The 18,468-nt window shown below is 36.6% G+C and overlaps 1 protein-coding gene across 9 annotated transcripts in view; it reads left to right on the top strand.

Moving 5' to 3' along the window:
• PLPPR5 (phospholipid phosphatase related 5) overlaps window positions 1-18,468 on the top strand; it is a 124,052-nt gene that overhangs the window by 40,809 nt on the left and 64,775 nt on the right. For all 9 annotated transcript variants that reach the window (XR_010841795.1, XR_010841793.1, XR_010841799.1 and 6 more), the window contains 2 exons: window positions 457-589; window positions 6,386-6,636. Coding sequence is in view for 5 of the 9 variants with exons in the window: in XM_059072891.2 (XP_058928874.1) it covers window positions 457-589; window positions 6,386-6,636 (384 nt within the window). In the remaining 4 variants the exon portion in view is untranslated. The remainder of the gene's footprint in view (window positions 1-456; window positions 590-6,385; window positions 6,637-18,468) is intronic.

Genomic DNA, 18,468 nt, shown 5'->3' with positions numbered 1-18,468 from the left:
AGTCTTAAGCACTGGACGACCAGTGAAGTCCCAAGATTATTTTCATTGATATTTGTTCTGATATCTATGGCAGAGTCAAATTTAAATGAGACATAATCACTTAAAAATGAAACTTGAAATTCAATTACAGATAAAAAAATGAGTGCATCCTTAAAGCAAAGATCTTTCATATATTTCACTTCTAATGAAGTCTTCTAGAAAGCAAAAATGTTATAGTCTGTTTTTATTCATAATTTATCAGTTTAATACTTTTTTGAATTGAGGGAAATATGGGTTTTATATATATAGGGATAAGGTTATAATAAAAGGGTCTGGTTACCCAAATATGGTTCAGGTTTATATTGAGATTATTACCACTCAAAGGAAGTCCTTTTTTTGCATTTTTTAAAAATAAAAATATTCTACAATTATACTGGTTAAATTCTAATGTTCTTTAATCTTTTATTTCCTTGGAAGATAATAGTTGGAGAAACTGCTGTGTTTTGCCTACAACTGGCCACAAGGGATTTTGAAAACCAGGAGAAAACTATTTTAACTGGAGACTGTTGCTATATAAACCCACTGGTGAGGAGAACTGTGCGATTTCTTGGTATGTGTTCATTGAATTGTTTTTATTGTTGCTAAAACAATGTTTATGTATAAGCCAACCTTTAAAATGACCAGCATATTATCTGTATTCAAATATTAGGTTATATTTTCTTTGAAATGTTTCAATTTGGTTTTTAAAAATAAACACTGCATACTATTTTTCTCTCCTGTTTTGCAAAACTCCATTTCGTGGTGTCATTTCCATATTATTTTAAGGAAAACAAATCCCACCATACTTGGATATTTAAATTCTAAAAGTAACTAAAAATTACATAATTAAAAGAAATGATTTACTGTGTTTATTAAATTTCAGAAACAACGCTTAGGTAGAAATGATAATCTAGGTTGGTTATTGAACATCACGAAGGACAAGAAAAATAGCTGGACAAATAAAAGAAATGCTGTATTTGTTAACTATCATAAGTAGCACTCCGTGAACTACTTCTGAGGCATTTTTTTTTTACAAAAAATTGGTACAAAAAATGGTACAAAAACCATTTTTTACAAAAATGTATTGGTGATTTTATTAGGGGACAAGATTTACTGATACTTTAAATCTCAAATTCTAGCACTAATGATATGAACATTGACGAATTACTGAAAATCATCTCAATTCAAAAGACATGTGGCCAAGACAGGTTTTTTTAACTGAAACAATAAAACTTAATATAGATTATTATTTCCTGGCTTTATCAAATAGGAAAAAGTGCATATCTATATATACTAAATAACATTTAAGATAAATTCTGATCAGTATTAACATTACAGATACTATAACCCTTCGATATATTTCTCATATTGATGAGAACAAGATGAAGACTTTGGAGATATTATGCACAGATCACCTAATCTGTATATAAACCCACTAAAGACTAATCAAATGTCATCATGCCTTTAAATCTCTCTGGAGACGAAAGGTCTTCATATCTAAGACTGTTCATTTTATTGCCATCAACTTATACATCCCCACAGCCCTCATTTATACTGTTGAAGGGATAGCTTTTATATGAAACTTTAAAAGTTATATTTTTCACATGCATCAATACTGTGTTCTTGACCCATTTAATCTTTGCATGAGAATCATTTAATAACAAAATAAGCAATAATATACTCAGAACTAAAGTATTTCGATGAAGTTGAACCTTCCTAAATATTGTTAAATTATATTATGTCTAGTTAAGTAAAATATTTTTATTCATTTACACACATATTTCTAAAGAATATACAGGCATACCTCCAAGATATTTGAGCTCAGTTCTAGACCACTACAATAAAGTGAATATGGCAATAAAGTGAGTCACATGAAGTTTTTGGCTTCCCAGTGCATATAGAAGTTACGTTTATACTCTATTTTAGTCTGTTATGTGTGCAATAGCATTATGTCTTAAAAAATACATACCTTAATTAAAAATACTTTTAAAAATTAAAATCACTAAAATATGCTAATCATCACCTGAGCCTTTAATGAGTTGTAATCTTTTTGCTGGTGGAGGGTCTTGCCTCAACGTTGATGGCTGCTGACTGATCAGGGTGGTAGCATCTGAAGGTTGGGGTGGCTGTGGAAACTTCTTAAAATAGGACAACAAATGATTTATTTGTAGCATGCAATGCTGTTTGATAGCTTTTTACCCATTGTAGAGCTTCTTTAGAAATGGTAGTCCTCTCAAACCCTGCTGCTGCTTTATCAACTAAGTTTATGAAAGATTCTAAACCCTTTGTTGTCATTTCAACAGTCTTCACAGCACCTTCACCAGGATTAGATTCCATCTCAAGAAACCACTTTCTTTCCTCATCCATAGAAGCAAATCCTCATCCATTCAAGTTTTATCATGAGATTGCAGTGATTCAGTCACATCTCCAAGCTCCACTTCTATCTCTAATTCTTTTCCTATTTCTACCACATCTTCAGTGACCTCCTCCACTGAAGTCTTGAACCCCTCCAAGTCATCCATGAGGGTTGAATCACCTTCTTTCAAACTCCTATTTAATGTTAATATTTTGACCTCTTCCCATAAATCATGAATGTTCTTAATGGCATCTAGAATGGTGAATCCTCTCCAGAAGGTTTTCAGTTAACTTTGCCCAGATCCATCAGAGGAATCCCTACCTATGGCAGCTACAGACTTATGAAATGTATTTCTTAAATAATGAGATTTGAAAATCAGAATTACTTCTCATGACCTGCAGAATGAATGTTGTGTCAGCAGGCATGAAAACAACATTAATCTCATTGTACATCTCCATCAGAGCTCTTGGGTGTCCAGGTGTATTTTCAATGAGCAGTAATATTTTGAAAGGAATTTTTTTTCTGAGCAGTAGGTCTCAACAGTGGGCTTAAAATATTTAGTAAATCATGTTGTAAACAGATAATGCTGTCATCCAGGCTTTGTTGTTCCATTTATTGAGAAAAGGCAGAGTATATTTAGCATAACTCTTAAGGGCCCTAAGCTTTACAGAATAGTAAGTGAGCATTGGCTTCACCTTAAAATCACCAGCTGCATAAGCCCCAAATAAGAGAGTCAGGCTGTCTCTTGAAGCTTTAAAGCCAGGCATTTTCTTCTCTCTAGATCTGAAAGTCCTTGATGGCATCTTCTTCCAATAGAAGGTTGTTTTGTCTACATTGAAAATTTGTTGTTTAGTGTAAATACCTTCAGTAATGATCTTAGCTAGATCTTCTGGATAGCTTGCTGCAGCTTCTGTATCAGCAGTTGCTGCTTCACTTTGTACTTTCCTGTTATGGAGATGACTTCTTTCCTTAAACCTCATGAATCATCCTCTGCTAGCTTCAAACTTCTCTTCTGTAGCTTCCTCACCTCTCTCAACCTTTTTAGAATTGAAGAGAGTTAGGGCCTTGCTCTGGATTAGGCTTTGGTTTAAGGGAATATTATGGCTGGTTTGATCTTCTTTCCAGACCACTAAAACTTGCTCCATATCAGCAGTAAGGCTGTTCTGCTTTCTTATCATCCTTCAAGAACTTTTCCTTTGCATTTGCAACTTGGCTGACTGTTTAGCACAAGAGACCTAGCTTTCATTCTATCTCAGCTTTCGACTAAGCTTCATCATTTCTAGCTTTTGATTAAGAGTGAGATGTGTGACTCTTCCTTTCACTTGTACACTTAGAGGCTATTGTAGGATTTTTAATGGCCTAATTTTAATAATGTTGTGTCTTAGGGAATAGAGGGTCCTGAGGAGAGGGAGAGAAATATAGGGGAACAGCTGGTTGATGGAACAGTCAGAGTACACACGTTTATCAGTTGAATTCACTGCCTTGTATGGGTGCAGTTTGTGCTGCCCCAAAACAATTACCATAGTAACATCAAAGATCACTGATCACAGATCACCAGTAACAAATATAATCATAATGAAAAACTTTGAAATATTGGGAGAATTACTGAAATGTGACATAGACACACAGAGTGAGCAAATGTTATTGGAAAAATGGTGCCAATAGTGTTGCTCAACATGGGGTTGCCACAAACCTTCCATTTGTAAAAAAATGCACCTCTGCGAAGCCCAATAAAGCAAACCTCAGTAAAACGAAGTCCACCTGAATGGCACACAGTAAAGTGTGCTTTTAAGTCTCTGCATGTTTCTTACTTCTTATATGATTTTATAAAATATTTAGGAGTGCTTGGTTCGTTTCTTGTTTCTTTTTTTTGCGGTATGCGGGCCTCTCACTGTTGTGGCCGCTCCCGTTGCGGAGCACAGGCTCCGGACGCGCAGGCTCAGCGGCCATGGCTCACGGGCCCAGCCGCTCCGCGGCATGCGGGGTCCTCCCAGACCGGGGCACGAACCCGTATCCCCTGCATCGGCAGGCGGACTCTCAACCACTGCGCCACCAGGGAAGCCCTCTTGTTTCCTTGTTTATCATGATTTGGATGTTTCTAGTTTGTTATAATAAAATGGAAGCTTGTGCGCAAAGCATTACTGCATAATAGGACATCACTCTTCATAGTGACTTTATTCTGGAGGTCAGCACAGTGTATACACTCATGAGATCTCACTTTAATAAGTATCTTTGCAGTTAACTTCAATATTGGCCTTGGGCCTGATGCACTATTTTAATTCTGAAGCACATTTGGGAACTTTACAAGTATCAAGAGACATTTCCATATCCTTATCAGACATTCCTCTGTATTTTAAACAGGAAAACTTATTGTACCAGATAAAAAGAATGGTTTGGTTAAATAAAATGAGTACATCTTAGCCTAGATTTCAAGAGAAGAGAGGTGAAGACTTGCCATTTAGATTCCCATGCTAGACCATGAGATTTGGAAAGAGAGAGTATATACAGTAACATTTTATTGAGCTTTGTTCTTTTCCATTTCTCTGCTTCTGCCAGATTTTTGATTTTAGTAACATTTACTTGTATGGCTCATGGAATGCTGGTAAGATGTAAAGAAAGATTTTCATTGCTTCTTTGTAAGTTTTTTCAATAGAGAACTAAGGTCTTTGGTTCATAGTGGTTTGTATGCACATAGAGTTTTGCTAAGGTTTGGGTGCAAGAACCTTGCATAATACATAATATTTTGAAAATGAAAAGGATAGTCATGTATCTAATCCTGGAAAATTATTTGATCCTGGTGAGTTGCAGCACAACTGCCAATAATTATGTAAAGGCTTAGGAAACAAACAATCCAGAAATATATGACAAAGAAAAAAAAGCATCTAATTATCATAATAGAATTATATGACTTTTTAATGAACTGACTGTTTGGGAAGTATTATTTTGGCATAGTTTTAAAATGTCCTAATGGATTTTATTACCCAAAATTATAAAAGAATGGATTTCTTTACATCAGTACCACATCCTTGCTGATTGTATCTGTAAGTTTATTGACAATGATGCCAAAGAATTTATTTTGCCTATCCTATCTAAGTAGAAAGATAAGTTTTGGCAATAATGACCAATGACATTGAATTTAGAAAATATTTTTGGTATTTGAGTAAATTGGCATGTTCCTTACAAAAGGGGGGAAATTTATGTACTTAATTTTATACCTTCAGGTAAACAAAGTAAATAAATTTTACTATTGTGAAGATAATTTAAACATTATAATTTAATTGCTTTATTATTTACTAAATTGTCCCAAATTTGATAAATTGAAACTCAAGCCATAAAAGATAAGGCGGGACTTACCTGTTATATGACTTTAAAAAATGTGTTTCTGATGGCGATATAGAGATTAATCTGAAAACATTCTGCTTTACTTAAGATTTTCCATGATATTTAAATGAAGACTGATGGCATTGGATTTTGCTGCTAATTGGCACCTCCAGCTGAGTTAATATCAGTTTGAATGAGCTTAAGAGGCATAATCAAAGGGAGATGACTGCTCTGCTTAATGTTAGTAAGATTTAAAAAAAAATTCAAAAATAGGAAAAAAATACAGATTACTAACATTAGCAGAAGGTGATAGACTGAACCCTCTCAAGGGAAACATGTCTCCATTTAAAAAATCACATTATCCAAACACAGCCTTAGAATATATTTTCTTCTTTTATCATATGTCTTATAAACCTGCCATGCATAAAAATGTAGCCAGTGGTAGACAGCTCAATATGTTAAATAATTTAACACTCCCACTACTTCAGAAAGCAAAGGGAGGAACTGGAGGGAGTGAAATGGAAGGAACCGTAAATATATATATATATATATATATATATATATATATATATATGTATGTATGTATGTATTAGGAACTATTTTATAGTTTCTAAAATATTTCCATCATGGTGTATTATAAATTGAACCACAACAAACCAAAAAGTTAAAATGGTGTGTTTTCTTCCTCAGGAATTTATACATTTGGACTGTTTGCTACAGACATCTTTGTAAATGCTGGACAAGTAGTTACAGGAAATCTGGCTCCACATTTTCTCGCCCTGTGTAAACCCAACTACACAGCACTTGGGTGTCAGCAGTATACGCAGTTCATCAGTGGGGAAGAGGCCTGCACAGGCAACCCGGATCTCATCATGAGAGCAAGGAAAACATTTCCATCCAAAGAAGCGGCTCTCAGTGTCTATGCAGCTATGTATCTGACAGTAAGTAAGAATTAGAAACCATTCTTAGTTTGTCTTTCTGATAATTCTCCCAAAGCAGAAATTATTTCTCCCTGCCATAATGGAAGTCACACTAACAGCTTTCTGCAGGACATTTAATTTATTTTTGATGATAGCTGTTTGTACTGTGAATAAAATTAAGTCAGTTGACTCTCATGAGATTATGTGTGGGTATTTGGTTGTATTAAAAAATATAGCCATTAGCATTTCCATTTGAGAATATGTTTGTCTTTATTATTAAATAGGGCTTAATGGAAACAAACTTGTCCTATAGCAGTTGCCATAAACTTGTAATAGTGCAATTAAGAGAAGTACCCAGGCCTCTTAGCCACCTACTCAACTTCTAATGTTCTCTGGTGAAGGTGGGGAAAGAGGCACTCTTTTTCCAGAAAGTTCTTTTGTTATTGGTAACTATATCATCTTAATATCTCAATGAGTGTTTTAATATTTTCCCATAGAACTAACCAAAATGCCCTTAAAAATCATATATATTTTCTTTATTCTTGAGTATTTGCCATCATTTTAGTGGTAGGAGTCAGGCCCTAAGTGCTGCTATCTTAGGACATTTAGGTGGAAGTAAGTGGTCAAAGCTGAATGCATTAATGACAGGCAGGAATACGAAGAAGGTCAGCCTTGGCAGGCAGCTCTTGACCCCAGTATTTATATCCATCAGTCTTTCCCTCTATCACCAGAATGTGCCTTGCCAGCTATAAGGTTGAACTCCCAAAAGTGTGCTTTGAAGGCTTTTCTGCAGCTACAGTAAAAAGTGCAGAAAATTTTTCCTTTTGGAGTTCTCCTGTCCAATGGTGCCAATAACTACTTCTGATTTCAGCTCATTGATGAGACCTCAGGACCAATTTGAAACCAAATTGGATAATTTCTAAATACTTGAAAAAATGAAGAATTATTTTTACCTTCAACGAGCTATTTGATTATGGAAATGTTTCTAACGCTCCTGATGCAATCTTGTCAGTTTATCTCTAAAAGAGAGAATATCTGCTATGACACCTCTACATGAGATTGGAAATAAAGGTTACTAAAGAAAGGACAATTTAAGAGAGGAACTATGGCATCATACATAGCATTCACGATGGCACGGTAATTTTGGAGGTCATAAGGGTGTGTGCATTTTAACATTTTAAAAGTTTTTAATCCAAGCTAATCTACCACTCACTACCTGGACTTCTTTTATTTTTTTAAATTAAATTTAAATTTTTTTTATACAGCAGGTTCTTATTAGTCATCCATTTTATACACATCAGTGTATACATGTCAATCCCAACCTCCCAATTCATACCACCGCCACGCCTACCCCCCGCCACTTTCCCCCCTTCGTGTCCATACATTTGTTCTCTACATCTGTGTCTCTATTTCTGCCCTGCAAACCAGTTCATCTGTACCATTTTTCTAGGTTCAACATATATGGGTTAGTATATGATATTTGTTTTTCTCTTTCTGACTTGCTTAACTCTGTATGACAGTCTCTAGATCCATCCACGTCTCTAAAAATGACCCACTTTCATTCCTTTTTATGGCTGAGTAATATTCCATTGTACATATGTACCACATCTTCTTTATCCATTCGTCTGTCGATGGGCATTTAGGTTGCTTCCATGACCTGGCTATTGTAAATAGTGCTGCAGTGAACATTGGGGTGCATGTGTCTTTTTGAATTATGGTTTTCTCTGGGTATATGCCCAGTAGTGGGATTGCTGGATCATATGGTAATTGTATTTTTAGTTTTTTAAGGAACCTCCATACTGTTCTCCATAGTGGCTGTATCAATTTACATTCCCTCCAACAGTGCAAGAGGGTTCCCTTTTCTCCACACCCTCTCCAGCATTTGTTGTTTGTAGATTTTCTGATGATGCCCATTCTAACGGGTGTGAGGTGATACCTCATTGTAGTTTTGATTGGCACTTCTCTAATGATTAGTGATGTTGAGCAGCTTTTCATGTGCTTCATGGCCATCTGTATTTCTTCTTTGGAGAAATGTCTATTTAGGTCTTCTGCCCATTTTTTGATTGGGTTGTTTGTTTTTTTAATATTGAGCTGCATGAGCTGTTTATATATTTTGGAGATTAATCCTTTGTTGATTCATTTGCAAATATTTTCTCACATTCTGAGGGTTGTCTTTTCGTCTTGTTTATGGTTTCCTTTGCTGTGCAAAAGCTTTTAAGTATCATTAGGTCCCATTTGTTTATTTTTGTTTTTATTTCCATTACTCTAGGAGGTGGATCAAAAAAGATATTGTTGTGATTAATGTCAAAGAGTGTTCTTCCTGTGTTTTCCTCCAAGAGTTTTATAGTGTCCGGTCTTACATTTAGATCTCTAATCCATTTTGAGTTTATTTTTGTGTATGGTGTGAGGGAGTGTTCTAATTTCGTTCTTTTACATGTACCTGTCTAGTTTTCCCAGCAGCACTTATTGAAGAGACCGTCTTTTCTCTGTTGTATATCCTTGCCTCCTTTGTCATAGATTAGTTGACCATAGGTGTGTGGGTTTATCTCTGCACTTTCTATCTGGTTCCACTGATCTATATTGCTGTTTTTGTGCCAGTACCATAGTGTCTTGATTACTGTAGCTTTGTAGTATAGTCTCAAGTCAGGGAGTCTGATTCATCCAGCTCTTTTTCTTCCCTCAGGACTGCTTTGGCTATTTGGGGTCTTTTGTGTCTCCATACAAATTTTAAGACTTTTTATTCTACTTCTATAAAAAATGCCACTGGTAAGTTCATAGGGATTGCATTGAATCTGTAGATTGCTTTGGGTAGTATAATCATTTTCACAATATTGATTCTTCCAATCCAAAAACATGGTATATCTCTCCATCTATTTGTATCATCTTTAATTTCTTTCATCAGTGTCTTATAGTTTTCTGCATACAGGTCTTTTGTCTCCATAGGTAGGTTTATTCCTAGGTATTTTATTCTTTTTGTTGCAATGGTAAATGGAAGTGTTTCCTTAATTTCTCTTTCAGATTTTTCATCATTAGTGTATAGAAAAGCAAGAGATTTCTGTGCATTAATTTTGTATCCTGCAACTTTGCCAAATTCATTGATTAGCTCTAGTAGTTTTCTGGTGGCAATTTTAGGGTTCTCTCTATATAATATCATGTCATCTGCAAACAGTGACAGTTTTACTTCTTTTTTCCCAATTTGTATTCCTTTTATTTCTTTTTCTTCTCTGATTGCTGTGGCTAGGACTTCAAAAACTATGTTGAATAACCATGGTGAGACATCCTTGTCTTGTTGCTGATCTTAGAGGAAATGCTTTCAGTTTTTCACCATTGAGAATGATGTTTGCTGTGGGTTTGTTGTATATGGCCTTTATTATGTTGAGGTAGGTTCCCTCTCTGCCCACGTTCTGGAGAGTTTTTATCATAAATGGGTATTGAATTTTGTCAAAAGTCTTTTCTGCATCTATTGAGATAATCATATGGTTTTTATTCTTCAATTTGTTAATATGGTGTATCACATTGATTGATTTGCATATATTGAAGAATCCTTGCATCCCTGGGATAAATCCCACGTGATCATTGTGTATGATCCTTTTAATGTGTTGTTGGATTCTGTTTGCTATTATTTTGTTGAGGATTTTTGTATCTGTATTCATCAGTGATATTGGTCTGTAATTTTCTTTTTTTGTCGTATCTTTGTCTGGTTTTGGTATCAGGGTGATGGTGGCGTCATAGAATGAGTTTGGCAGTGTTCCTTCCTCTGCAATTTTTTGGAACAGTTTGAGAAGGATGGGTGTTAGCTCTTCTCTAAATGTTTAATAGAATTCACCTGTGAAGCCATCTGGTCCTCGACTTTTGTTTGTTGGAAGATTTTTAATCACTGTTTCAATTTCATTACTTATGATTGGTCTGTTCATATTTTCTATTTCTTCCTGGTTCAGTCTTGGAAGGTTATACCTTTCTAAGAATTTGTCCGTTTCTTCCAGGTTGTCCATTTTATTGGCATAGAGTCACTTGTAGTAGTCTCAGCGTGGTTTGTATTTCTGCAGTGTGTGTTGTAACTTCTCCTTTTTCATTTCTAATTTTATTGGTTTGAGTCTTCTCCCTCTTTTTCTTGATGAGGCTGGCTAATGGTTTCTCAATTTTGTTTATCTTCTCAAAGAACCAGCTTTAATTTTATTGATCTTTGCTATTTGTTTCTGTTTCATTTATTTCTGCTCTGATCTTTATGATTTCTTTCCTTCTGCTAACTTTGGGCTTTGTTTGTTCTTCTTTCTCTAGTTCCTTTAGGTGTAAGGTTAGATTGTTTATTTGAGACTTTTCTTGTTTCTTGAGGTAGGCTTTTGTTTCTCGAAACTTCCCTCTTAGAACTGCTTTTGCTGCATCCCATAGGTTTTGGATCATCAAGTTTTTGTTGTAATTTGTCTCTAGGTATTTTTTGATTTCCTCTGATTTCTTCAGTGATCTCTTGGTTATTTAGTAACATATTATTTAGTCTCCATGTGTTTGTGTTTTTTAACGTTTTTTTCCCTGTAATTGATTTCTAATCTCATTGTGCTGTGGTCAGAACAGATGCTTGATATGATTTCAGTTTTCTTAAATTTACTGTGGTTTGATTTGTGACCCAAGATGTGGTCTATCCTGGAGAATGTTCCAGGAAAAAAGTGTAATCTGCTGTTTTGGGGTGGAATGTCCTATAAATATCAATTAAATCTAGCTGGTCTGTTGTGTCATTTAAAGCTTGTGCTTCCTTATTAATTTTCTGTTTGGATGTTCTGTCCATTGGTGTAAGTGAGGTGTTAAAGTCCCCCACTATTATTGTGTTACTGTCGATTTCCTCTTTTATAGCTGTTAGCAGTTGTCTTATGTATTGAGGTGCTCCTGTGTTGGGTGTATATATATTTTTAATTGTTATGTCTTCTTTTTGGATTGATCCCTGGATCATTATGTAGTGTCCTTCCTTGTCTCTTGTAACATTCTTTATTTTAAAGTCGCTTTTATCTGATATGAGTATTGCTACTCCAGTTTTCTTTTGATTTCCATTTGTATGGAATATCTTTATCCATCCCCTCACTTTCTGTCTGTATTTGTCCCTAGGTCTGAAGTGGGTCTCTTGTAAACAGCATATATATGGGTTTAGTTTTTGTATTCATTCAGCCAACCTTTTTCATTTTGTTGGAGTGTTTAATCCATTCACATTTAAGGTAATTATCACTATGTATGTCCCTATGACCATTTCTTAATTGTTTTGGGTTTGTTTTTGTAGGTCCTTTTCTGCTCTTGTGTTTCCCACTTAGAGAGGTTCCTTTAGCATTTGTTGGAGAGCTCATTTGGTGGTACTGAATTCTCTTAGCTTTTGCTTGCCGGTAAAGCTTACGATTTCTCCGTCGAATCTGAATGAGATCCTTGCCAGGTAGAGTAATCTTGCTTGTAGGTTTTTCCCTTTCATCACTTTAAATATGTCCTGCCACTCCCTTCTGGCTTGTAGAGTTTCTGCTGAAAGATCAGCTGTTAACCTTATGGGAGTTCCCTTGTATGTTATTTGTTGTTTTTCCCTTGTTGCTTTCAATAATTTTTCTTTGTTTTTAATTTTTGTCAGTTAGATTACTATGTGTCTCGGCGTATTTCTCCTTGGGTTTATCCTGTCTGGGAGTCTCTGTGCTTCCTGGACTTGGCTAACTATTTCCTTTCCCATATCAAGGAAGTTTTCGTCTATAATTTCTTCAAATATTTTCTCTGGGTCCTTTCTCCCTGTCTTCTCCTTCTGGGACCCCTATAATGTGAATGTTGTTGTGTTTAATGTTGTCTCAGAGGTCTCTTCGGCTGTCTTCATTCCTTTTTATTCTTTCTTCTTTATGCTGTTCCACAGCAGTGAATTCCACCATTCTGTCTTCCAGGTCACTTATCCATTCTTCTGCCTCAGTTATTCTGCTATTGATTCCTTCTAGTGTATTTTTCATTTCAATTATTGTATTGTTCATCTCTTTGTTTGTTCTTTAATTCTTCTAGGTGTTTGTTCTTTAATTCTTCTAGGTCTTTGTTAAACGCTTTTTGCATCTTCTCAATATTTGCCTCCATTCTTTTTCTGAGGTCTTGGATCATCTTCACGATCATTATTCTGAATTGTCTTTCTGGAAGGTTGCCTATCTCCACTTCATTCATTTGTTTTTCTGGGGATTTATCTTGTTCCTTCATCTGGTACATAGCCCTCTGCCTTTTCATCTTGTCTGTCTTTCTGTGTATGTGGTTCTTGTTCCACAGGCTGCAGGATTGTAGTTCTTATTGCTTCTGCTGTCTGCCCTCTGGTGGATGAGGCTATCTAAGAGGCTTGTGCAAGTTTCCTGATGGGATGGACTGGTGGTGGGTAGAGCTGACTGTTGCTCTGGTGGGCAGAAGTAAGTAAAACTTTAATCCTCTTGTCTGCTGATGGGTGGGGCTGGGTTCCCTCCCTGTTGGTTGTTTGGCCTGAGGCGACCCAACCCTGGAACCTACCCACCTCTTTGGTGGGGCTAATGGTGTACTCTGGGAGGGCTCATGCCAAGGAGTACTTCCCAGAACTTCTGCTGCCAGTGTCCTTGTCATCACAGTGAGACACAGCCACCCCCTGCCTCTGCAGGATACCCTCCAACACTGGAAGGTAGGTCTGGTTCAGTCTCCTATGGGGTCACTGCTCCTTCCCCTGGGTCCTGATGTGCACACTACTTTGTGTGTGCCCTCTAAGAGTGGAGTCTCTGTTTCTCCCAGTCCTGTCGAAGTCCTGCAATCAAATACCGCTAGCCTTCAAAGTCTGATTCTCTAAGAATCCCTCCTCCTGTTGCCGGACCCCCAGGTTGGGAAGCCTGACGTGGGGCCCAGAACCTTCACTCCAGAGGGTGGACTTCTGTGGTATAAGTGTTCTCCAGTTTGTGAGTCACACACCCAGCATTTATGGGATTTGATTTTATTGTGATTACACCTCTCCTACCATCTCATTGTGGCTTCTCCTTTGTCTTTGGATGTGAGGTATCTTTTTTGGTGAGTTCCAGTGTCTTCCTGTTGATGATTGTTCAGCAGTTAGTTGTGATTACGGTGTTCTAGCAAGAGGGAGTGAGTGCACATCCTTCTACTCCGCAATCTTGAACCAATCTCCTCTTTATTACTTTTCACTACCTGGACTTTAAAAAAATCCCATCAAGAAAATTTTTATAGAGTTAAGGATCAAATCCCATCCTATCCATTTTCTCTTCTGACTTCTGTACAATTTTCCAGTTACAGTTTCCTTATGCTCACTCTGCTCCCAACTGTGGTCCTCTAATTTCTCCTGATTTCTGCTACACATTTGAAGGTGCTTCTAGACTTTATATGAAATCTTCTAAGCCATGCGTATTCTTTCCTATTCACTAAATTGCTTGACTGAGTGTTCCACCTCTCCTAGAATATGGAGCATTCAGCCTTAATATGAAGATTTAAAACTTGAGTGAATCAGGAGCCATAAAATACTTTTCAATCATTGTCATCACATCTAAATCTGAGGTTTTTATTTGTATCTGGGTATGAGTTGTAAATGTATCTGCATATACACATGTGATCAAGCCAATGACTTTAGACAAATTTTAGAATACTCTCTGATCCCAAATACTGTGACATGGTTATCTTATCACTGATATAGATGTTAGATTTTACTGTGTAATCAGGGTGTGCCAATGGTGGTGAATGTTTTAGTATAGTGAGATACTTAGTCTTTTTATTCTGCCAAAATGGTGTGTCTGCTGGCATTTGTTTTAGCAACTTCTTACTTTTTTTTTTTTTTTAGCAACTTACTTAAAGACATTTATTTAAACTGTTTCTGAATTATAAGCCATACTGTTCTAGTCTGTAATAAACATTTGGAAGTGTTTTAGTAATAATAATTATTATTATTAGCAAACATTTATTGAGCATTTGCTATATGCCAGGTACAAGTGCTTTACTTTTATAATTTATTTAATACATTACTAGTTCTTATTTATGTATTTTAAAATTTGTTCTTTATTTATCATTATTATTATTGTAATAACTGATTATTTGTATTAATTTATTGAATCCTCATAAAAACTTCATGAAGTATATATTATTATTATGCACATTTTACCGATGAGGACACTCAGAAGGTGAAGTAACTTGCCCGGATCCACAGAACCACACTTTTTCCTGACTAGAATGATTCTAAATGTTCCAGAAAGGGAATCATTAAATCATATTATCCCTAATATGTGTGTGGTTAGCTGAATTCCCTCCTGGTCCTACGTAATTTCAGCATACATAAAAGTTAAAATCAAAAGTTCAGATGGTAGATGGTTGAGAGAAAAAAAAATTAATAACACTCCGGCATTCGGAATTCTTCTATTGTTAAACAGCAGTTCAGACTAAAAGTCAGCATTCCTGCTTGTAATTACATTGAAGGGTACTGCTGTCATTTTAACAATAGATTCTGTTCTCTGCTAACTGCTTTTCTCTCTTCTCTACCACCCCTTTGTGTGTGTCAGTGTGGGCGGCTGCCATGGCAACTCTGAATATAACTCCTACTGCAGATGGAGGGAGTAGTCAGGATTTGCTGTTCTGTTTGAACCTGTACATATATTTCTTCCCAGCTTCACTGGAGACACCTTGGGGAAACTTTATAAGAGAAATGTTGGGGTGTTTCAAATTAATAGTCTCATGAAATGCTTGCCAGAATTTTGACGTGTAGGTAAATAGGGGAAGACAGCCATATATTCAATATTCTCTGTGGAAATAGGCTTTTTGCTATATTTAGGGAGAGAGACTTGTTTAATGTGGTGAAGGTGTTACAAACATATGTAAACACATAAATAAAAATAAATGAGCCCTATGAGGAACTATGTGAATAAGAACTGAAGAATATTTTCCTGCTGCTTCTCTTTGTGGATTAGTAAATAAAATTAAGGAACTTGAACTCTCCCTTAGCATCTGACTTTAATTAAGGCTTTGGAGATAATTTGATCACAGAGTTGTTCTCTTTTGTTTTACTGAGAACTTTCAGGAAAAAAGAAAATCCTATGCCTATTTTTGCAAATGCTGTTGGTTTCCCAGGAAAAAATTCTAAAGGTTATTTAACCCTCAACCATTAAATTTATAATTCAGTGTTAAGTTGCACTAGAATAATATTTAAATTTAGCTGTGTGGTATTTCTTTGCATATAAAATGGATAAACCTTTTTTTGATTAAAGTCAAATGAACTCCAGAGTTGAGAATGAGACATAATATTTGGTGACTTTCCAGTTAACCTCATAAACCATTGAAACAAAAAGTCGTAGAATGGTCTCTTTAGGTCACTTCCAATTCTGGCCTTAGACTTTCTGAAAATCTTTTTTAAAAAAGGGAAGGGTCAGCTACATATATTGAATATTAGTCTTTTCCCACTGTCTGTTGCCACATAACAAACCACCCTTAACCTCCAAACAAGAATTTATTATCCTCAGGACTCTGTAGGCTGACCTGTGGCTTTCTTGGTAGTCAATCCTCTTTGCTTCTCTCGTGGGTCGCATTCAGCTGACCAGTCAGCTGGTGGTGGATTGAGCTGGGACAGACCCAATAGCTGGGCTCTCTCATTCTCAAGAGGTCTTTCTCACAGGTTGTTTTCCCTGACAGAATCTTAGAGTAGTCTACCGAAAGGGCAGAGGTCCAAGCTGTAAGGCATCTCGAGGCATAGGCTCCAAAACTTGTTCAACATCGCCATCTCTGTATCCTCTTGATCCAAGCACATCACAAGGCGAGCCCAGATTGATGGGGATGGAGAAACAGTCTCCACCTAGAGATGGGAGGCACAGCAAAGTCAGATTATAAAGAGCTGAATATGCTGGGAAAGGAGGAATTTGTGGACATTAAACAATTTACTACAGTCTTTTGCCAGAATATTAGTGGAAAGCTCTAAAATATCATTTTCTTCTCTTCTTCCTCCTCATTGTTGGCAGATCATTTGTATCATCCTACTGTCACTTCCCACATGGCCATCTTTTATAATAAGCTCACAAGGTCCCACGTGCAACAGTGACTGCTTGCAGGCTGCCAAGACCAGAGTTAAATAAACACAGCCCACTGGTGTGTCTACCCCTCCTTTTGTGATGTTTTACCTAATTCTGCACAGGGGCACAAGCAGGCCTTCATTCTGGGGTACAGGAATTTGGGGGAGCATGCCTATTACTTGCAGCAGTTGGCTCCATGAGACTGACTGGTCAGGGACTGTGTTTGGAGAAGAAGCATTGGGATGGGTAAAAAGAAAAGCTCTGGGCTGCCTTCACAAATTTGTCTTCACTGGCTGCTCTCAGAAAGCCATTCCTCTAAATCTTCCCTGCTCAGGACTAATTTAACTCTGAAATGTATAAGAACCCTGTGCTCTAGATTTCAAATGAGCAAATTTTAGTCTACTAGATAATATATCAAAAAGTATTTACTGAGCAGCCACTCACATGTCTGCTGTGCTATTACTTGACTACCTGTGCCACAACCACTGATATTAGCTAATTGACGGTTCTGCTGTCAGCCTACAGCTATGCGTTATTGGTAACTGGTAGGGAAGGTACGAAAGGTATCCGCAAAGTACCCATGGGGTTCCAGTATTTTCACTACCATAGACCCCTTTTATAGTTTACCTTTCCCCTCTCCACTACTCCTCCATGAACTCCATGTCTCTAAATCTTCTGTTTAACACATTAACACTTTCCCATCGCAACTTAGGCCCAGATATTAAACAATGGTCCATAATAATAAAACTATAATATGCAGCTTTGAAACTGCACAATACAGTTATTAAAATTGCACACATACAATTATTAAATAACAAGCAGTAAATGATTAAAGACACATGGATACTCTGCCTCTTCACCTTAATTTTACCTGGCTTCTGTAAGTGACACTTATATCTGGGTATTCTGTGATTGACTTGTGGCTTTGTAGTGACATGTGGTTTTCTGGTCACATCACAAAAATTCCTGTGCATTCCACAACATATCAGAACCACTCAGCAGCGTGAGATCACCAGTGTCGCCAACTGACTTAATATAGTTCCAGCCAAAAGCAAAGAGTACTGACATTTCAGTTAGCGCATGTGGGCTTATTATGGGTAAATATACTATTCTGTTAGGTTCATTGAAATATTGAAAAATATGTCGTGGCATTCCATTAATACATCTGGGGTTTCTTAGGTGTTAGCAAACTCCAGCTTGGGGATTGCTGGCAGCACTTGCACATTCTAATTAGGAAAAGAGGACTTACTATCATTGGGCAATATAATATAAGATAGCCAGGGCTGCATTATGACTTTTGTAGGCCCTAGGCACTTATGTGTGCCTTCATAGGCCCCTTCTGCCATTAAAAAAAATGACCTCATTACTATAAAAACAAATTTGTAAATAATATATGTTAAACATTTTCTTTAATATTCACTTTTTCCTTCTGATTTTAAAAGATATTAAGACAGTTTCATTGGTCCCTAGAAGTATCATGGGCCCTAGAAGTATCACTGTGCCTACTGGAGAAGTTTGTCCTGAGGATGGTACATAATAAAGCTCTAAGTGAAATATGATTGTTAGTGTAGCAGGTAATGACAGTGGGACCCACTGAGTGTCTAGGAGGGAAGAGATCACTTCTGACAAGCACCATGGGGAGAGCTTCAGAAGTAAGTGGTACTTGGGATGGGTCTTGGCGATGAATATAATTTGAATAGGTAAAGAAGAGGCATTCCAGGTAAGGGGACAGGGAGAGCAAAGACCTGGAGCAAGAAACAGCAGATACAATTAGGATGGATTAAGAGGGGGAAGCGCACATTAGGAGTATATGGTGTGTATGTGTTGTTGGGGGGGAATTGTGAGGTTTAAGGAT

Source organism: Kogia breviceps, chromosome 1 (assembly GCF_026419965.1).
Source record: "Kogia breviceps isolate mKogBre1 chromosome 1, mKogBre1 haplotype 1, whole genome shotgun sequence".
NCBI classification, from domain to species: Eukaryota; Metazoa; Chordata; class Mammalia; order Artiodactyla; family Physeteridae; genus Kogia; species Kogia breviceps.
Note: the sequence above shows the minus strand (reverse complement) of the source record. Positions and strands in the feature narration are given on the sequence as shown.